Below are 23,044 nucleotides of genomic sequence, written 5' to 3'. Positions count from 1 at the left end.
TAATTGTGATGCTAATGTAACGTTTCATAAGAACAGTATTTTTTGAAACTGTTGTAAAAAAAGGAATATTTTTTTATTATTTATTGTCTCTTTTTCTTTTCATTAAACAGTTATTTGTATTGGTCATTTAAAGGTCATATATTAACTGAAGTTTTTCTCGAGTCTCATCTGTTTTGCATATTACTGAAGCATTATAGCAGACGTAGATAAATGCTGGTCCAAAATTAAATTGAGCTCTGCAGAAACTTCCTGTCAGCAGAAAGGTGTTAAAACTGAACAGAATATGTGCAGTTGAGAAGTCTTGTGCTATTATTGTTGTGCAGAACATTCGTAGAAAAAAGAGGACTTATGTCTGCGGTCAATCGAGAATGAATGACAAGTGACGAATTTCATTAAACTCCACCTGTTAATATCAGCTGCCTATATAAGTTGAAGTCAGGAAATGAAAGTTGTTGCACACCTCCTGAATGTAACTCTTGCATTGCATTGAGGATGACAGAATTCTGTGAATCCAATTATTCATTTGGATCCAATAAATTGTTATGATTTTTTCCATTGAAGGAAACTCTCTCCTGACCTTTTTTATTGAACACAGATAAAATTGATTTAATATTCCAACAAAACAGAAATTGACATTATAATGAATTGAATTCATCAAATTTAATTTAATTGCTAAAAGAATTAGCGCAAGTGTCTGTTTTTCCCCTTTTAGAACAAATAATCTGCATCAGAAAAGACCACAGGAGACAGGAAGTGCTTTGCATAATTTCATTCCTAATATATTTCCTACATATCCATTTCTCTCTCTCTTCTTTTTAATCTTTTGGTCTTGAGCAATCCAGCAAAATACTTTGCACTCTTACAAGTAATATCATAGGCACGTACATACAAAACATCCCGTTGTATTAGTATTCAGGATGGTAACATGTAAACATATTAAGTATCAATACAGCAAAACACATATATAAAAAAGTAATTCCTCTTCTCGTATGATTCCGTATGATGGTGTTATAAATTAAAAGGATAAAATGCTACAGTATTACGACTGAATTAATACAATGTGTTACGTAACTGGAACAATATGTGGTTAAACGTTCAGTCATGCACCTCATTTATAACACACCCTTTCAGGGGATTGAGTAACAACGACCCAACACCCCTGATCAACTCATATTAGGAGATTTGCATTTCAACCGTTCCGTTAATAATTTAGCACCCTGAAGTTTTGTTTGTTTGTTTTGTCCTTGCTCATGCACTGAGGATCCTCCTGTGACGCTTGCGGTCTCCGCCTGTTCTCTACCCTCTCACGGTCGTCGCCCTTTGCCTCGGCCAGATCCGTCACGGCACCAATTTATCTACCGGAAACCAGAACACAGCTTTATTGTTCCCTCAGCCATGGGTGTGTTATAGACAGATACAGATCTCCACAGGATCTAGCTGAGAACATGTCCGAACTCTATCAGCTGGCCACTAGGACATGTTTTAATACACTACAGTGACACTTGGAAAGTATATAAAAGCAATAGCAATGGCATCCGAGTATGTTAGTTCAAACTGATATCTTAGACATCATCAAATCCTTCCTATGTTGGAGACCTGAGCTCCACTACAGGGATAAATCACACAGAATTGATCATTTAATGTTCATTTCCTCACCCTCATGACATATTTAGCTGAATTTATCAATGTTTGTTTAAAGGACACCTATTTTACCCCCTTTTTTTTAAGTTTAAGAGAAGTCTTTTGTGTCTCCATAATGTGTCTGTAAAGTTTCAGCTCAAAATACCCATCAGATTATTTATTATTGCCTCCAGAATCTGCCCATTTTGGTGTCTGAATATATTGTAGGTGTTTTTGTAGCCTGGGGCTTTAAATCTAAATGAGCTGCTTCTCCCTGCCCATCGTTCCCACGTGTGTGTCTGCTTCTGATGCGTTACGTCAGATAAACAGCAGTCAGTGACAGAGACAGGCTCAGATGAAGCTGAAGTACAGCTCATTAGTCAAAAATACCAAGTAAGTTTATTTGATATATTTGTGGTGGAGATAATTCAAGCCTTTCTGAAATGCCTTACACAAATGCTGTTAGCAGTATACGCACGTGCGTTTACTGATCATGCGGCCAGTGATTATAGCCGTTAAGAATTAGATATCGATTTTACTGTCTTTTTTATAAACATGCTCTGTTTTAAAAACGTTTTAAACTTATAAACATCTCAAAGAGTTGTAACAAATATTTTAATCCCAGTTTATTTGCAAAAAACAAATGTTGCATGGAGATGTGTGTGCATGTTATTATAAAAACATGGTGCCTGTCAAACAATTTGGTGGGCGGGGACAACTGCACTCCTGGCTTCGTCGCATTGCGGTGGGCCTCACAATCACTGGGATTTAGATCCTATTTTAATGTCATGAAATGTAAAAAAAAGAGCATTGTTGTGTTTATATCACCCCAACATGACTGTGGACACACTATACATACACACAGTTCTGTCCAAACAGCTTACAAAAGTTGATTTTAATCATAGGTGCTCTTTAATTAAGACGACGTGTGCCATCACTCTAAAGATACGTTTATGCGATGATGTACTAAAAACAAGTATTATATACAAGTAAAAAAGCAAAACCAATTGCTTATTTCTAAAACGTCATAAAGACAACTGTTTAAATGACGGTTTAAACTACCCAAGATGCTGGATCTCATAAATAAATGTACAGAATCTGTCACTGAGGTGGTACCTTTTCAAAAGGTACATTTTTGTACTGAACAGGTGGACATTAGTACCTTTAGGGTACACTTTTGCACTTTTAAGGTACACATTTGTACTTTTATGTATTAATATATACCTTTAAGGACCTGTTAGAAACAAAAATGAACCTTTTTGAAAGGTATCGCCCCAGTGACCGATTTTTGTACCCTTTTTCTAAAAATTGACAGAACAATCCGCCAATCAGAGAGTCACAGTGAGCAAAGTAGATTTCACTGGACTCTCAGAATTTGTGAATAAACACACATTTCATTAGGAAAAATATTGTTTCAAATATTGTTTATAAATACATCATCATTAAGCTGAAAAAAATACGTTTTTATTTGATTGCATCATTCAAAATGTTTCATGGGATTGTAGTTCTTTTTCTGTTTAAAGTCCTCCTGTGAAATTTCTATTTATTTTCAAATAAGTAACATTTTAACAGAGCAAGGATTTTTTTTCCTACTATATATTTTTGTTCTGAAGAATGTCTTGTTTTTTTTTGTTAATTTGGCTGGAATAAAAGCTGTTAATGCTTAAATACAAAATAGATTTTAGGGTAAATATTATTAGCCCTCTTAACATACATACATACATACATACATACATACGTATATATAGATATAGATATGTATGTATGTTTACATATATATATATATATATATATATATATATATATATATATATATATATATATATATATATATATATATATATATATATATATATATATATAAAATCACTGTTGTCCAATGACTTGCCTACATAATTTAACCTGCCTAGTAAACTTAATAAACTTTTTAAATTATATTTAAAATAAATTCTAGCATCTTGTAAAATAACTAGTAAACTGTTATAATAACAAAAACAAAAAAAATGAGTTATTAAAATGATTTATTCAAACAATTATGATTAGAAATGTGTTCATGTGCTCCATTAATCAGCCTTTGGAAAATATATTTTAAAAAAAACAATGACAATCTTACAGGAGGACTTATTTTGTCTTTAACTCTACAAAGCCTTGCACATTTATGATTTTGTCTGATTTCCACTTTAAATGTAATGGTTTAATATTGTGATTCTCCTCATAGTTGGTTGGTTTGGCTCATAGCTTAAACCCTTTAACAAAAACCTAAAGAAAAAACGAAAAAATGTCTAGGAAAACGAGTGAGAATAAGTGGGCACAATAACATCAATTCAGTTCTGCTACTGCACAAACATCAATGTCTTGAATATTAAAGGTAATAATATTTTTTTAAAAAGTTTCCTTTTCCTAAACCGACCAATTGCTTTGCTTCATGATACATCACTAGATAATTAGGGATTCATTTTGTGTTGCCTGTATATGCTTTTTTGACTCAGAGTGACAGCACCCATTGGCATTTTATGAAACACAAGAGTTGAGCTTCAAAAATCTTTAATCCTCTACATCTGTAGTCATCTGGGATAGCCTGAGGGTGAGTAAATGAACAGCAAATGTGTGTTTTGGGTTGAGTTAATCTATCCCAAACTCTATCGTTTTAGCTATATCAAAACACACCAGGAAGTATTAGTGGTAATAACAAGGCCTGCTGGACAACAAGTGTGCCACCATCTGGAGTAAAGAGAGCACTGCGCGTTCTTGAGATCTTTTGGACTGTATAAGGTGTAGTGTCTTTAAACTGTGTGTGTGCATAGACGAAATGCATTTGACATCAGGCCTTTGAGACTGCACTAGAAAAAGAGCTTCATAGTCACATCGACGTTTCATGTAGCAATGATGATGAATGAAACTGATCAAAACAGCCAACAGAATGAAAGTGACGAATGACTGCAATGCTTTCTCATCTTTGTCCTGTCTGTGCACAAACAAACAAATCAGTCAGCATGTCTTGTGCTCGTGTCCATGTATACAAGATCAGAAATATTATTAGCCTAAAACAGCAATAGCTACAGTTTGAAATGTATTTCAACACACCTAAGATGGATACAGATGAAGTGAAACACTTTCAGATGGTTTGTTACTGCAAATGTTTTTGACAGGTGCCTACTTGCTATTTTTCTACAAAATGGCTATTCGATACATTTAAAAAAATATATTGAATATTGATATTAATTTATATTAATATTTGATATATTCTATCATATATCATATATATTTTTGGATATATTTTTCAACGATTTATGATTTATAGTTTTGTGTTTGATTGCACGTGTTTATGTATATTTATATATATATAAAATTACTAGCCTTCAAGTAAAATTCAAATTATTTGCCATATATATACACATACATATTTTGTGTTTGATTGCACATGTTTATGTATATATGTATATGTATATATGTTTATATATATATATATATATATATATATATATATATATATATATATATATATATATATATATATATATATAGTGGAAGACAAAATTATAAGCCTTCAAGTGAAATTCAAATTATTTGCCATACATATATATATATATATATATATATATCTATATGTCAGTCAAATGATTAATCGCATCCATGATAAAAGATTGTAGTTACATAATATACATGTGTGTGCTATATATATATATATATATATATATATATATATATATATATATATATATATATATATATATATATATATATATATATATATATATTCATTCATTTTCTTTTCGGCTTAGTCCCTTTATTAATCAGAAGTCACTACATATCCAGCATATGTTTTATGCAGCAGATGCCTTTCCAGCTGCAACCCATCACTGGGAAACACCCATACACTCTCATTCACACACATACACTTCGAACAATTTAGCCTAATAATGTATACATTTATAAATACACAAACTTAGAGGACATAAAATACGAAAAGTATACAAAAGAAACATTTACATGTATATTTATATTTATATATCATTTGTATTATATAAATTTTTTTCTATACGAATATAAACAAGCATTTTATACAATATGGCTATGCTTATAGTCATATATACCGTACGCACAAGTATATTTTGTAAAAAAAATAACTTTTATTTTGCCTGCAATTAATCATTTGACAGCACATATACATTTAATAATTATTTTATTATCACTTAATTATCATATATATATATATATATATATATATATATATATATATATATATATATATATATATATAATTATTATTAGAATTTTATAATTATTATCATTATTATTACTATTATTTAATGCATTTGGACTTAATGACCCCAAACATTTGTAATTGTCTCTAACTGTGTAATATTTCTATTGATTAAGCTTAAGTGTCTCATTTTGCCTGTATTCACCTTAAACTTAACAGCTTTTTTAATTTGATATAATTTTAAATACATTATTGTAGCATTATTTCAGTCTAAATACAGAATAATACCACTGAAATATATACTAAATGGCTTCATATACCAAAGGAGTGATATTTGTCATTTAAATTGTGCTGATCCAACAGCAACATTTGGTCCAGGTGAAAAAAAAGCACTATTCTGAATGATCTCTACCGTCAGACCCAAACAGGCTGGTGTAGGTTCGGTTAAAAAAACTAAATCACACTTAGTTTGAGTGCTTGTGGACAGAGGGACAAGACAACCCCTGGGACAATCACTGGGATGCAACAGCGACGCTTGGATTTGGGGAGGTTAGCGAATGCTCACGGGAGGAAATTCGGTCTCGTCGTCCAGGCAAACGGGCCCTGCTGCAAACTCGTGTTCAGGAATCACCTCGCCCTTCTTAGCTCCGCCGTCCTCCGAGTAACCTGAGAGGAGCACAGATGAGCGATGCTGAGTATGATTCTGGATGTGAGTGTGTGTGTGTTTGAGTGTGTCGTGGCACCTGTGAGAGTGGCTGTGACCGGTCCAGATGTGGGAATAGCCACAGTCGCAGCATAGGACTGACACGCTTGTGGAGCCTCTGTCATGTCAGATTGACTAGTCTCTTCCCACTCTTTATCTGATCCAAACAACCTGGGGGATAAAGGTGAAGTAATTATGTTTAAGTAGATTAATAGTATTGTTTATTCTCCAAAAAAAGAGACTTTACAGTGTGTCTGTGGGTTTTATAAAGTATTTATAAAAGTTAATAAATCAATTTAGAGAAATTTAAGACCCTTAAAAGTATTAAAATTATTAAATACTGTTACAAGGTATTACATTTTGTATCATCATTGATTATACAATGTGTTGTTGTATGCTAAAGTTTGCCTGAATTTAATCTGTGAATATTAGGATGCTGTGTAGTTTATTGATTAAAAAATCCTGCTAGATTTGACATCACGCTACTTTGTTTACTGCAGTAACCAAGGCAACACTGTTATTCCCGCTGTTAGCCACCAGCTGGACTAGCATTTTATTTAGCATATGAATAATGTTTAAGTTTAGGATTGGCAATGAGCTCCGTCACACAGCTAAACAGATAAAGCAGTTCCTTGAAGCTGAAAACGCTAAAAAAAATGAAATGGCCAGAGTCCTGACCTACACCTGAATGAAAATCTCTATAAAATCCTTTGTTGTAAAGACTGAAGAAAAGCTGTTCAAGATCACAGCAGAGCAGGGTGAGAAACTTAGCTGCAGACAGCTTTTTAACTTACTTTCTTTACTGGCTTATTACTTTACATTTAATAGGTTCCTTTAAACATCAATTAGCCATTATTTTTGATTGTCACATTCGCGCATGCTTGTTTTAAACCAAACTATTAGGAGTCTGTCTTCTGTTGTCGCTATTTTATACTAGTAGTTACCCTTTTAAATCGCTTATTGTTATGAGATTTATGAGTAGTCTTTGCCTCATCGTTTTTAGTGTTATATATAGTGTCGTGTAGACACGATTAAGACAAATGTAAATTACTGTTTTACAGTGGCGATTTTAGGACTTTCATTTTAGGGTGGATCAGGAGGTAAACAAAGAAAAATGTATGTACATTTACACACATATACATTTTTAAGTAAGAATTTAAAATAATACACTAAAACTAGGGAAGTTTAATCAGAAGAATAAGTGAGTATATAGAGGGTATATGCAATTATTGATCCTCAGAAGTGTATACCCAAACAGCTCGTGGAAAAAAGGAAGTATACTGAGTATACATGCGTATAGCAAGGACTACAACACTGATCATGATGTATAAAAAGTCATTGAAAATATTAGTGAACCAAACAGATTTCAATTTGCTGTGTTTAATTGTGAACAGTTGATCATATCAATCAATTTGTTTATAAAAAGAGTGAAGACTTACCTGTGCTTCTGCACCATCATGCACTCACCCCCATCTTGCGGATCAATGTTATAAATGAATAGCTGCCCATCAGAGGAGGCCACAAGTAAACGTGGAAGCTTCTGGATTCTGGTTGGTCAAAAGTCAAACCCTTGAATGAGTTTTTTTGTCACAGTAATTATTTTAGACCGCTGTGTAAAGACTGCAGGACTCACGTTGCCAGGGCGCAGACATTTCTCTGACCGGCCATCTGGAGACGGACGGTAGCGAAGGCTCGGTCTTGACTCATCATGCCTGACACCTGTGCGGGGAGGTAGCTGCTGGCGGCGGTGAACATCTTACCTACATATGCGGACCAAGAGGGAGCTTCCTCCTCCCCACTGCCAGACACAGAGGAACACAAACACACACAATGTACAGATTTGGAAGTAGAAATCTGGATTTATTTATCCAGTTGTCTATAAACGTGCTCCTATTAAAGGGATAGTTCACTCAAAAATCGTTTCTCAAGCTCCACTTGCTTCCAAACCAGCTTCTTTCTTCATATTTTGATATTTTAGAATCTCTAGAATGTCGTAAACCGGCAGCCATTGACTTTCATTGTATTTTTTCCCCATTATGAATGTCAATGGCTGCAGGTTTCTAACATTCTTAAAATATCTTCTTTTGTGTTCAACAGATTTGGAACCATTTGAGGGTGAGTAAAGGATGAGAGAATTGTTTTTTGTGACGTGACATTGCATTTTTTACTGTCACACATGACAAAAATGAATACAATCAGTATTGCGATCATATAAAAAGCAGTAAATAGTTGAATGTTTCTTTGTTATCCATAGATGTCTTGTTATAAAACTGCTGTGTTATTAAATCTTTTACTCTCTTGAGCCAAATCTTAATACTATCCTATGGTTTGAGTGTTTCAAGTATGGTTCAATAAATTACAACTCTTATAAAGTCAAAAGAAAACGATAAAATCATTAATAAATACCTCAGGCCTGATTTTACATGTAGCTATTTTAGTAATTGGACAACTTTTTTCTTTTTTTTCAAGTTATTGGACAACAGTGGGTTATTCTGTCGCTGATTAAAATGTTTTTATAATTTCTTAATGGAGCTAATAATGTTGACCTTAAAAATTTAAAACTGCTTTTATTCCCGCCAAACTAAAACTCATAAACTATAGGAAATACTGTAAAAAAAGTCCTTGTACCATTAAACATCACTTATAATAATACAAATTATAATAACACAAATAATACAAATTTCACTTGAATTTCACATTTCAGAAGCTGCATCCTCCAAAGGATGTAAATTTGTAAGGGGAGTCCTTCAAAGTCCATACAGGCTGAACCAAGTGTGTTGAAATGAGACGATCTAGCCCACAGAGTACTGATCTTGTCATCTATCAACAGTAACAGCTGCTGTTAATAAGCAGTAATACAATTTGTAATAACTTATAGTGAATTTAAAACTTATTTTAAGCGATCTGAAGGCAAAACAGGGTTTACAAAAACTGGAACTTTATTACTTTTGATTCATATATGTCATAATCTTTTTGTTTTTCAACATGTGTTTAGATATCCAAGTAAAATAAAACCTAATGAATACATTTAAAACTGTCATCACTGCGCTCAATGAATCTTGGGATATTCGAGGTCGCAAAGGATCCACCGGTTGTGTCCTTCATTACCTGGGAACTGAAAGACGCATTTAGAGGCTGTATTTGAAGGAGCCTCAACTTTTTTGAAATGAGACGAACGCAGCACCCTTCAAACGCATCCTTCGGAGGATGCAGCCTCTGAAATGGGACACAGCTAATTTTGCCTTCAACTTTATGTATTAGATTTGAAGCTGAAATCACAAAAATTGAGGATCTTACATACTCACAGGGTGACACATAAATATTATTTTAGAGGTTTCCTACAGCAGGTTTGCACAGATCGAAGGTCAAATTCCACTTACATTTTTTTGACTAAAAGTTTTATTTCACGACATTACATTGTGAAGACGGTGGCATTACTGCACAGCTTGAGTGTCAGCTCTTTTCTCACAGTTTCATTCATTCATTTTCCTTTTGCTTAGTCCCTTATTTATCAGAGGTCACCACAGCGGAATGAACCGCCAACTATTCCAGCATATGTTTTACACAGTGAATCCCCTTAAAGCCACAACCTAGAACTAGTAAACACCCACACACACTCTCACATTCACATACATTCATTCACAACTCATTCAATTCACCTATAGCTCATGTCTTTGGACTGTGGGGGAAACCGGAGCACCCAGAGGAAACCCACGCAAACACATGGAAAAGATACAAACTGCACACAGAAATGCCAACTGGCCCAGCCAGGACTTGAACCAGTGACCTTCTTGATGTGAGGCGACAGTGCTAACCACTGGGCCACCGTGCTGCCCTTCTCACAGTTTCTAAACTGTTTATTTCAAGAATTAGGTCTTTCTATCTAATCCCTGGGTCTTCTTTATCTTTTGTCCCATCTATTGTGTGTGCCAGAAACCATTATCCCATCTGAATTTCAGCTCCTGGTGTTTCCTCAGCACTTGTAAACATGGTGAGACAAACAGTCAATTTTACCATATCAATGCCAGCCAGATCCTCATTCATTGAAGGTTTATGCAAAGTCTTTTTCTTTTGCATCACAAAAAAATAACAGCATCTTCTGGAATTAGTGAAATTACTGACAACTCTTTTGTTTTTTGGTCAGGTCAGAATAATTTCTTTCTTTTGGGAGACTAGAACTCTTTCTAGTGCATTTTAATCTTTGAAACGATGCATGTTGAAACAGCTACACTGAATTACAGTATCTGAAAAGGCACAATAGGAGCACTTTAAATGAACCCCGAACTGCACTGGCTGCAAAAAAGCATCTTCATTACCTTGGGCTGTGTTGTTCAAGCTTGAAAATGTGCACCGTCTCTGTATTGCTTGAGGCACACAGGAACTGAGCATCCGGGCTGAAGGAAAGGGAGCTGATGTTGACATACCTTTAGTGACACAGAGACACAAAAGGTCAACAGCGAACACAAAAAATACTAACACACACACATATATACAACATTTTTATGCAGATGCATCTCTTGCATATGATCGAAGTGTCTTTACTGTATTTTATGTGCTTTACATTATCCTCATTTTACCTTTTCATCCCTCTTCTGAACTCAAACAGGCGCAGTCCCTCTGGGATGGAGAAGACTCGAATCACTGTGCCCTGAGATAGCAGAAAAGAAGATGGCAGATGCTCAAAAAGGTGCACCAATGTTTATATACAGTTGAAGTCAGAATTATTAGCCTCCAGCCCCCCTTGTTTATTTTTTCCCCCAATTTCTGTTTAGAGGAGAGCAGATTTTTTCAACACATTTCTGAACATAATAGTTTTAATAACTCATCTCTAATAACTGATTTATTTTATCTTTACCATGATGACAGTAAATAATATTTTACTAGATGTTTTTCAAGACACTTCTATACAGCTTAAAGTGACATTTAAAGGCTTAACTAGGTTAATTAGGTTAACTAGGCAGGTTAGGATAATTAGACAAGTTATTGTATAACGATGGTTTGTTCTGTAGACAGTCAAAAAAATGTGCTTAAAGGGCTAATAATTTTGACCTTAAAATGGTGTTTAAAAAATTAAAAACTGCTTTTATTCTAGCCGAAATAAAACAAATAAGACTTTCTCCAGAAGAAAAAAATATTATCAGACATACTGGAAGATTTTCTTGCTCTGTTAAACATCATTTGGGAAATACTTCTGACTTCAACTGTATAGGGCAGAGGTGCTCAACCCTGTTCCTGGAGATCTACCTTCCTGCAGAGCTCACCAGCAACCTTGATCAAACACACCTGTCTTTAACTACCAAGTGCTCCTTCAGATCCTATTTAGTTGGTTTAGTTAAGTTTGATAACTGTTGGAGCTAAACTCTGCAGAAAGGTAGATCTCCAGGAACAGGGTTGAGCACCCCTGGTATAGGGTATAACTAGGCCCACACGGAATCTGTGTGCGCAGAAATCCACAAATATTTAGCCCATTGAGTATTTATTTACTTGTGTAATTGTGCGTAAATTTATATTTATTCAGTTTTTTTATTATTTTCAGTAATAATATTGACTAATATGATGATGTTGTTCTAATTTATTTACAATACAGTTTGTGAAGTAATATTTTCTGTCTTTTAGTAGATATATTATTTAAGAAACTTGCTTAGCTTACCAAATAAATGGATCTAACTGGATTTGCATTGTAAACTTAAACTTTGGAGTTAAAAAAGTATTATTTTTCATTTCAGAAACTAAGTTTCTAGTTATGATACTCCCAAAATCATTCCGCATAAATCCGCAAATTTTAGCTAAGTTCTGCACAGAAATAGCAAAAATGTCAGCAGATTCTGTCTGGACCTGGGTATAAATATGTCAGTATCACCAAAACACATCTGAGTCGCTTTTCACACCAAAACTGAACTAAAAAAAAAAAAAAAAAAATATATATATATATATATATATATATATATATATATATATATATATATATATATATATATATCACTTTAAAAATCCTAATGAATACAAGCCTATTTGCAGAACATTCGAATATCTCTTCATTTTATTTCATGATTCAGCATTCTTGTCACAAGTCCTGTTATATGTCTATACATTGTATGTTGCTGATCTTAATTACATTCTAGATCAGTGGTTTTCCACAGAGAAAATAGAGCCAACTGAGGATCTGTAAATCTCTGATAAAGCCTTAGAATAACTTAAAACAAAAAGTCTAAGAGTAAAACATGACCCAGATATGTTCTAGAGCAGATTTGTTCAATTCGCAAGGCTGTTTCTGTATAAACAGTGGCTCTTTACCCTTTCAGAAGCACTGGCCAGTTTGGTGCCAGAGGCGCTGAAGGTGATGGCAGCCAGTGGACTGTCATGAGCTGGAATCATAGTCACAGTGCTCTAAACAGACAAAACGCGCACACACACATATTTATATGTCACATCAGGACATTTCTCTCATGTATAGCAGCTTTTTCAACCAAAGGGACTGCAAAAATGAGCAGCTAAACTGTTCGTTGGCCTGTATTTTTTTACCAGATTGTTGGCATCATAGACAATAATTTCTCCGATGGTGTCGCTGCCTGGATATGCCAGGAAAGAGTTGGAATGGTTGATGGAGAGAGCACAGAGACCTACAGAGGCACATGGTTCATGCGTCAACACAGTAAACAGATTTATATTTAGATTTGGAGTGGGTATTTTTAATTCTAATTCATTGTTTTTAACCTGATGGGTTGGATGGTGTGTTGAGAAGGGTCTTCAGGAGTTTCATGTCCTTTATATTGTGGATATAGATGGATTCCTCCAGACAGACAACCAGTCTCTGTTGCGAAAATGCATGCAAAAACAATTGTTCAGTTCAGTTGACTTTATTAGTACACATAAGTAGAGTTGTTATTGTAGCAGAGGTTGACATTTGATGAAAACAATTACAACAATCAAATCACATCATCACAGACACACAGGTTCCCACAGAAATCTCATCAGGTTAAAAAGTAATCTAATACTTTATGAATCCTAATATCCTAATTAATCCTAATTACAGTTGATTAAGAGAGACAATTGATGGAATAAAGCTAATTCTGCAACATTTTGTCCTGCTAAAAGCATCTGAAGGAAGAAGGTTAAACTCCTCAGAAAGACAGTGAGGGTGATGATCTGGGCAATCCTTAAAAGCTGTCTACTATACAGGGATTCAATACTCAGCTGTGATTCCACAACCATCCTGCTAGACCACCTAATAATCTGACTCAGTCTATTCCTGTCTCTAAGGGTCAGACTTCCGAACCATGCCACCAGAGCAAAGGATAAGATAGACTCTATAAAAGCACAATAATTAGACAATGTACCTACCTCCCCTTGTGCTCTAGACTTAGCTTTACACAATTTAAAACGATTGACAGAGATCATCTCTCAAAGGCCAAACTTTTTTTCAATTATATCCCAATGTTTCAGATATGTGTGATAAATGTAAACTTTCACCAAGTAACCTGAGTCATATGTTCGTATTTTGTCCAAAGTGGCAAAACTATTGTGAGTTCCACTTTCTATAAAATAGTTTCTGATATTCTGGGGGTCAAGTTAGCTGCTTGCCCTTTAATCGCAATCTTTGGTGTTCCCTCTCAGTATCAGCCTTTAAGCTGGAGACAGGCTCACATTGTGGCTTTTGCATCTCTTCTCGCAAGGCACAGAATACAATTGCCTTGGACCTCCCCACCACCCCACTCTATTTCATTATGGCTAAAAGGTTTGGTCTTTTTTAAAACTAAATTAAATACAATATCAGTGGTAGGGAAGTACAGTTTTTTGAAAAATCTAAACAATTTATTGCATTATTTAGTGATTTAAAAACCTTAGATGTGGATTGAGTGAAGGTATACAGTTGAAGTCAGAATTATTAGCCCCCCTGTTTATTTTTCCCCAATTTCTGTTTAACAGAGAGCTGATTTTCTCAACACATTTCTAAACATAATAGTTTTAATAACTCAGCTCTAATAACAGATTTATTTTATCTTTACCATGATGACAGTAAATAATATTGGACTAGATATTTTTCAAGACACTTCTATACAGCTTAAAGTGACATTTAAAGGCTTAACTAGGTTAATTAGGTTAACTAGGCAGGTTAGGGTAATTAGACAAGTTATTGTATAACGATGGTTTGTTCTGTAGACTACTGAAAAAAAATAGCTTAAAGGGGCTAATAATTTTGTCTTAAAATGGTGTTTAAAAAATTGAAAACTGCTTTTATTCTAGCCGAAATAAAACAAATAAGACTTTCTCTAGAAGAAAAACTATTATCAGACATACTGTGAAAATTTACTTGATCTGTTAAACATCATTTGGGAAATATTTAAAAAAGAAAAAACAAATCAAAGGGGGGCTAATAATTCTGACTTGAACTGTATGTGTGTGAATATATGTTTGTTATTATTTGTTCCTTTTTTAGATTTTGATTGTTTTATTTGGGGGTTGTTTTGTCAGTGTTGGATAGGATTGTATTTGGTGTGTGGGTTGTTGTAAAATGTAAAATGCTAATTGCAAGAATAAAAATTCCATAACAAAAAAAAGGCACAATAAAAAAAAGAGAAAGACTGTTGGGGCCAATTTAAATATGTTTTCTGAGAGATAAAAGCACTGATGCTCTTTGCACAAAGCCTCACAATTTGCCTTTAAAAGTTTAAAGCACAGTCAATGATGGTACCCAGATATTTGTAGTTCTCCACTCATTCTCTGACGCATAAATTACTACGAATCCAAATGCTTTTCTGCCTGCCGAACCAAGCGTTCATCTTCACCGAGAGCTTAATAAGTGATAATTGGCAGGTTTGCAGTGGCGCAGCTGTGTTGTTTACCTGTCTGTTGAGACGCACTGCAAGAATGTTGTTCGAGTAGCTGTAGTTGCAGATCTCGGTGCCCTTTTTGAAGTGGTAGACGTTCATGCGACGTGGCATGGACTGACTCACCACCACAACCAGGCTGCTGGAGAAAAGCCTTTCCACGATGTACACTTCTGGAGTTTCTGCTGAAGGCGAGCGGAGAAAACAACACATTAGTCGCCATATAAGCTAAACAGACCACGTACAAACATAGGCACAAGCACTTTGTGATAACAACCAAAAGTAACTTTCTGCCATTATTGAGCTGAATCGTTGTTCAGATTTAAGATTTAAACTCAAGTGTCATTATTTTCATCAACTCCAAACCCATGAGAATTTGGGTAATCCTCAAAGCCCTTTCTGTTTTCAAAGACGTTACCATGTTTAATGAAACTTAATGGATTTATTTCTTAGACGATCCCCGAAAAGAAATAAAGTTGCTATAAAAAGTTTTCATAAGAACTAAGCAGTTTAGTTTGAATAGATATGATACATTTATATGAAGAACAGTTCTCATTTAGTGTTAGATGAACTAGGGGTGAACAATACCGTTAACATTAGAACCACCACAAGTGTACAGTCTATCAAATGTACACAACAGATTTTCAATCAAATATCCATCTAAATATATAAACTCTCCCGGTTTTTGCCTTTTACTAAAATTGTGTGACACTGTAAAAAGTGCTGGGTTCCACACAATCTATTTTTGTTGAGACAACATGAAGGAATTAAGTTAACATTTTAGTTTTTACAATTATAAGTGGATTTAACGTAAAACAATTAAATTGCCTCCCCCCAAAAAAATACTCAAGAATTGTGTTGTTTCAGCTCATTTTGAATAAGTTGGTCGAACAAACAGCAAAAGTAATTTTTTGAGTGTGTACTGTAAAAATGCTGGGTTTCACACAATTCCTTCATGTTGTCCCAACACAAATTGATTAAGTTAATTGTTTTTTGCAAATTTAAGTGGACTAAACATAAAACAATTGAGTTGTCCAAAAAAAAAAAACTCAATTAATCTAACAATTTTTTGAGTGTAATGATAATCAGTGTCCATGGATAAAAGATCCAAGGCCCTAAATGGCATGAATGATGCTGAATCTTATGGTGGGGAGATATCATGTGTCCTGGGTCAGCTTAGCTAAAATAGATAAAAATAAAAAAAATAATAATTTCATGACATTATATTGTGAAGACAGTGGCATAATGCAGTAAAATAATGTTGTTTTGCTGTATCAAAACTGTAGACATGTGCATTGTTATATTTCACCTGCTGGTTTTACCAGGTTTTAATTATCCAACATCTAGAGGTTCTTGATGATGAGTTTAAATTATTTTAGGAGCTTGATAAAAAAACTAAATCCACCTTTTGATGTTTGAATAAGAATGGCATGAATGTTTTGCTACACATTAGAAAAAATACTTAATATTCAAATGTATTTATTAATTTAATATTTTAATTTTTTTTATTTAAAATAATTCATTGGACGTATTATTCAAAAACTAAACTAAGTAAAATATGTAATTCTATTTCCCCTATCTGTGACAGATGTAAAATAGAAGAGGGTTCTTTATCCCACATGTTTTGTTTTTGTCCTAAACTCTTTCATTTCTGGAAATATATTTTGGTTACACTGTATTTTGATGGTCCATTTGAGTAGACTGTCTGCTTAATATCTGTTGATACTGCTCCTTCAACAGACATTTAACTGACTATAAGACACTTTGCAAGTACATGTCAACTTACACTAACCCTAACCCCAACCTAACAGTCTACTTATAATCTAATGAAAATTGGTGGCATGTAGATGCAATGTAACTTAAATTCAACAAACGGACCATCAAAACAAAGTGTGACTGATAGTTTTTGATTTCTTCTCAAAGTTTTTTCAAAATGAGGTAAAGCCACTAGAATAGATTGCAATTCTTGGATATTATGAAACATTAGACACTTTTCCATAGTACCAGCAACTTCCGTTTTGATGGGTCTCAGTCTTGCGAAAAAAGGGATGCTTTTCAACTGGAAAACTTCTGACCCTCCATGTTTCAAAAAGTGGATGGGTGAATTGTATCAAAGTCATTCAGCACAAGAGAATACGCTCCTTGAAACCAAAATCTCAATTATGATAGCTTTAATTGGTAAATACCCCCATTTGTTTGTAATTTATTCACTTTAATTCATTCATTCATTAATTAATTAATTCATTCATTCATTTTCTTTTCGGCTCAGTCCCTTTATTAATCTGGGGTCGCCACAGCGGAATGAACCGCCAATTTATCCAGCACATGTTTATTGCAGCGGATGCCCTTCCAGCTGCAACCCATCACTGGGAAACACTCATACACTCATTCACACACATACACTATGGACATTTTTTTAGCTTACCCAACTCACCTGTACCGCATGTCTTTGGACTGTGGGGGAAACCGGAGCACCCGGAGGAAACCCATGCAAATACGGGGAGAACATGGAAACACAGAAATGCCAACTGACCCAGCCGGGGCTCGAACCAGCGACCTTTTTGCTGTAAGGCGACAGCACTACCTACTTTAATTGATTTAATTTTATTTTATCGCTGGGCTTGCTGTGTTTTTACCCTTGTTTTCAATTATTAATGATTTTTTAAAATAAATTGTAGTTTTTTTTATTGTCTTTGTAGTTTTTGTATTTAAAAAAGAAAAAAAAGCTTAAATAAAATATAAAAAATTTACATATTCAAGTTCATTTTTATGTCAAATTACATTACTGACACATTGATTTTCCGAGTGTAATTTCTGTTTTGTATACATTTGTAGCAGACTACAGAAACAACCTCAGCCGCAGGGTCAAAAGCCAACATGTAAAGTGAATCAGTGGGCTATTTTGAACTGTACTCTAGGGTAAGATTAGCACAGATCCTGACAGCACAACCACAAGTCACATAACTTGTTCTGAGAGACAGTATAATAAAAGTTCTCAACAAAATAAAAAGAAAATGACATGGCAATTTTTTTTTGGTGAAGTAACCCATTAGAATAGAAAGTGGCTACACCCTATGATGATGTCCACATTACAGGGTGCATGATATTTCCTCCTATTGCATGATAGGTTGGCAGACAACCAAGCTTCTGTTTTAGATTACATTTACAAAGAATGGCAAGATGTCTCACCGCTCTCATGAATGCAGTCCAGTTTGTCCACCGAGGTCACAGAGAAAAGCCTGTATCCAGTTTTGGTGCCCACAGCCAAAGACCTGTAGAAACAACACAATCTCCTGATGTATCAACTATCATTATGTATCATTATTTCACTTTATACAACAGTTCTGTCTGGTTCTCGAATCTGATTGGCTGATAGCTGTGCGATATACTGCAATATCAGAACTCGTACAGCCTCTTCACTCTTGTTTATTACTCCACCTACAAAGAGTGACAGCAGATCAATAAACTCACCACAGTTTGACAAATATTGCTGCTGTTGGACAACATAATGTACCTTTGAGGCTTTTCAGGCAGGAATGTAGCTGTTTAGATTGCAACTATGCAGTTTATTTATAAGGATAGTGCCTATTTTAAATATTTATATAAATCTCCATCAGCCTGACATTGAGCAGAGCAAAGATGGTTGATGGTGTCCTTTCACAAGATGGCGACAGAGACCGCATAATAAGCCCTTGGAGGATAAAACTCATTGTTTTTAACAACAGCTGATCAAACCATTTTTAAACTGGTGAGTGACACTCTAAGTTGAATTCTCTCTCTTGTATGTTGTAGTGCTGTATTTATCCCATAGTAATTGTAGTGTGTTGAGTGTGAGATGGGACTCGCATATCAGGAATGTATGTATTTTGTGTTGGCCACTCTTTGTATAACCCTGAGTTACTTTTTGGTTGGCCATCTGTCTGTTTTTAACGAGTCTCCTGTTTTCATTACTGCAGACTAGTTAAGTAAACAGAAAAAAATAAGAAATGTCCGCATGTGTTTAGCGTTTTTCCTTATCGCAAACATAACTGTAATCTGGTATTGATTGCACTGCTTTAGCTTTTTGGGGGGTTAATTATCGTGATCTCCCAATTGCAACAGAGAAATACTGGGAAATGTCTTTAGACTGATGGCATTTCATGCCGTTCAGCCTTATAATCTTAAAATGCGAGCAAAATCACCTGTATTGTGATCACTTTAGACATTACGCTAGAGAATCATTTAAATATTAGCTTTAAAGTGACGTTGGTAAAGTAGTAACAGTTTCTGCTGTTCTGACGTCAGCTGCAGATGTGAATGAATGGCGGAAGAAAATAGTTCCTCATATAAAAGGGCTTTTAGACTCTTGTGTTTGAGTTTCTTTTTTCTATACACGATTATGCCGTCGAACTGTTGTATAAGCGCAATATCACACTCATAGCAGTATGATTTGACTGTATATCATCACTGGTGGGACACTAAGGCATGAGACCGCACCTCCCACCAGTGCCGATATAGAGCCATATCGCACTGCTACGTGTGTAATATTGCTTATTTACAACATTGAGGTTTATATTAGTTATACGGTATACTGTAGCAGTTATACTGAGATTACGAGGAACGTTGGAAACCTGTAGCCACTGACTTCCATAGTATTTCACTTCCATAGTCCATTTGACTTCCATAGTCCAGAGCGAGCAGAAGGGCTGCCAAAATCACTCTGGACCCCTCACACCCAGCACACTGCCTCTTTGAACTTTTACCTTCTGGTCGACGCTACAGAGCACTGCGCACCAGAACAGCCCGACACAGAAACAGTTTCTTCCCTCAGGCAATCCATCTCATGAACACTTGATGATAATAATTGCGAAACCAACATCACTACTTGCTATACACTTTTATACACATATACACTTATTTAACAACACACTTTACATGCCAATTTGCACATAACAGCTGCACATATAACGTTGTATATAGTAATAAACATGTACATACACTTGTCAATCTGTATATTTGCACTCACTACTTCTATTTTTTTTAAAAATATATTTATTATCTGTTTTTTGCCCTGTCTCTGTAATCCTGTTGCACTGTAGAAGCTCTGTCACGAAAACAAATTCCCAGTATGTGTGAACATACCTGGCAATAAAGCTCTTTCTGATTCTGATTCTGATTCTATTTGTTTTTCATTCCTTGTATGTCAATAGTTACAGGTGTCAGCATTTCCAGAATATCTTCTTTAGAGTTTAACAGAATAAATAAATTCCTAAATGTTTTAATCCATCTGAGGATGAGTAAATAATGTGGACATTTTCATTTTTTCCAAAAAAGTGATAGAAATAATATTAATAATAATAATTATTTCTAAATAAAATAATAATTTTTAATAATGATCAGCAATAAACGTTTATTTGCTGCTAATTTACTCATTCTATCCAATATGTTTTTTTATCTTCATGAGAACATTAAAGATGATTTTCAGCTGAAATTGTGGCCCTTGGTGATTCATAAAATGCAAGACAATGGCTACGTGCCTGATGCTCCAGACTAATGATTTTACTTCACAACACCTCAGTGTATCGTTAAAAGCCATTTTATGACCACCACGGACCAGAATTTCAGCTAAAAATCTTGTTTTACTGAAGACAAAAATCACTCACATCTTGGATCGCCTGAAGGTGTGTAAACGAACAGTGAATTTACAATTTGAGTATTTGTCTGAACTATCTTTTTAAGAGGCAAGCCAAGCTGTATTGTTCTTAACAAAGCTGGATCTAGATTTGTTGGATGTACCAGGTCTTATTTTTGAGTAGAAAAAATGCCCACATCTGGTTTGCAGGCCCCACCATTACTCCAGACGAAGCTGTTTGTGTCAGATCCTGTGCTTAGCATTAGCATGGCTAATTCCTACTTTTATTGGAGAGCATAAGTATGTCTCACCGACCACATTGCTAAAATGCCTAAATAAAACCTAGTGTTTACCGCGACTGACATGTGTTGGCAATTACAGCTGTACACAATACCTGACAGACAAATCAACAATACCTAAAACAACTAGATTCAGATGTTTCTCAAACTGAGATGTTCTGGCCCAGCTTCAATCTCAGAAGAGCCAATTATCAAATAACCTGACTCTAAATCGTGTTCTGCATATATGATTTGCTGTGCTTGACTTTTTAAGACAAGAAACCAGTGTTTATCAGCCAGAAGAGAGGACACAAGTGGGGTCAGCTTGTCAGGACTCTGGACGAATCAATAGGATCATACAATAATGCAAATTCAGTTCTATTTGTGAGGGAAATGAAAAATCTAGGGTCTCCATTTAGGTTTCTTTTATATACAAAATATTTATATGATGATAAGTATTTTTTGTTTGTTTGTTTAGTTCCATTTGAAGATGGCTTTTATAGATTTTATGAAGCTAATGAGATTTTGGATTACAACATGGACAGATATCTGTCAGTGGGCTCAATATAAATCAACTTAATTCCAAATAAAATCAATTTAAGGACATTTGCGTTAAACAACCAAACTAAAAACATACAGAATTCCATTACAAAACATTTATGTAGGGCATAACGCCTTCATGAATTTACGTTTACTCGAATTAAACACATTTAAAGGCCTTAAATTCTGGAAGGATGAATTGAATTGAAGACTTTATGAGCAGCACAGAATCCTTGTTAAAAGTACTACTGACTATAAACACAACGTACAGCTATTAATAAAACAGTGCTGAAACAACACCGGTCCTGTTCCACCGTCATAACAACGTTATTACTTGCTTTTTATGGATATATAATAATCAAAACAGACAGCAAGCAGCAGGCAATCCTTTAAGCAGAGGTGACATTCCCTCTTGTAAGGTAAATCGCGGTTAATAGCATCTTAGAAATATCCGATTCGGCAGATGATGCAAGACTGATCTGCAGATGTGCAGCAGCGCTTACGTGGAGTCCTGGTTGAAGGAGGCGCAGCACAGCCCCGGCCCCGGCCCGCCAGGACCGTCGGCTCCCTCCCCGGTCTCCATCCCGATTCCCAACGACCTCCTTCCCTCCCTCCGCCCTGGATCGGAGGCCTGGGATCGGTTGGACCTCTTGGAAAGATAGTGGCGAAGCGGAGACCTACTGGAGAAAAACTGGACGGTCCGAATTAAGTGGAAGACAAAAGACACCCGAACTCTTCAACTACCGTTCAGCCTCGCGTTAATGAATTAAATCGCCAGTTTAGTGTACATTTACGACTTCAGGCGAAGCAGAGAGAATGAAGCAAAACAAAACCAGCTGATAGTTGTTGCGTCACGTCAACAACACATACTAGTGGTTGCAGAATATGCGCCGTGTTGTCGTCCGGCTGAGCGCTGATTGGTCGAGGAAAGCATACAAGACGCTGATTGGAGGGAAGTGCGGAATTAAGTCAAAACAGGGGCGTGGTTAGGTTTACATATTCAGAGAGTTTAAACCATATAAAATGTCCACGAATACAGATATGACAGAGCCACTCAAAGGCATCCTTATTTTCTGCAGAACTTATTCATGTTTATAACTCTGACTGGATTCTTTTGAACAGTTCATGGACTGCTTTTAAACAGACTGTAAATTTTAACGTCATCACGTGACATCCTAGCCTGCAACGTTACCTTTCAGTAAACCCTAAACATAACAAACTTACATTTAGTCTATTTGTTGCTTTTGTCTAAGTTTATTC

At 35.1% G+C, this 23,044-nt stretch overlaps 1 protein-coding gene across 2 annotated transcripts; it reads right to left on the bottom strand.

Moving 5' to 3' along the window:
- Window positions 1-754: 754 nt before the first annotated feature.
- wipi1 (WD repeat domain, phosphoinositide interacting 1) lies at window positions 755-22,662 on the bottom strand. 2 transcript variants are annotated; one of them, XM_056453869.1, is made up of 13 exons: window positions 22,288-22,662; window positions 18,545-18,627; window positions 15,371-15,540; window positions 13,242-13,338; window positions 13,050-13,147; window positions 12,822-12,914; window positions 11,105-11,175; window positions 10,844-10,951; window positions 8,161-8,325; window positions 7,967-8,074; window positions 6,568-6,698; window positions 6,390-6,490; window positions 755-1,355 (listed from the first exon to the last, which is right to left on the bottom strand). In XM_056453869.1, the coding sequence occupies exons 1-13, from the start codon at window positions 22,365-22,367 to the stop codon at window positions 1,305-1,307; spliced, it is 1,356 nt and encodes a 451-aa protein (XP_056309844.1). In that variant the 5' UTR covers window positions 22,368-22,662; the 3' UTR covers window positions 755-1,304. The 2 variants fall into 2 exon arrangements, with proteins under 2 accessions (XP_056309844.1, XP_056309845.1); XM_056453870.1 differs by having other exon boundaries at window positions 15,371-15,537.
- Between the last annotated feature and the right edge of the window lie 382 nt (window positions 22,663-23,044).

Source organism: Danio aesculapii, chromosome 3 (genome assembly GCF_903798145.1).
Source record: "Danio aesculapii chromosome 3, fDanAes4.1, whole genome shotgun sequence".
In the NCBI taxonomy this organism is placed as follows: Eukaryota; Metazoa; Chordata; class Actinopteri; order Cypriniformes; family Danionidae; genus Danio; species Danio aesculapii.
This window is presented reverse-complemented; position numbering and strand designations above follow the sequence as displayed.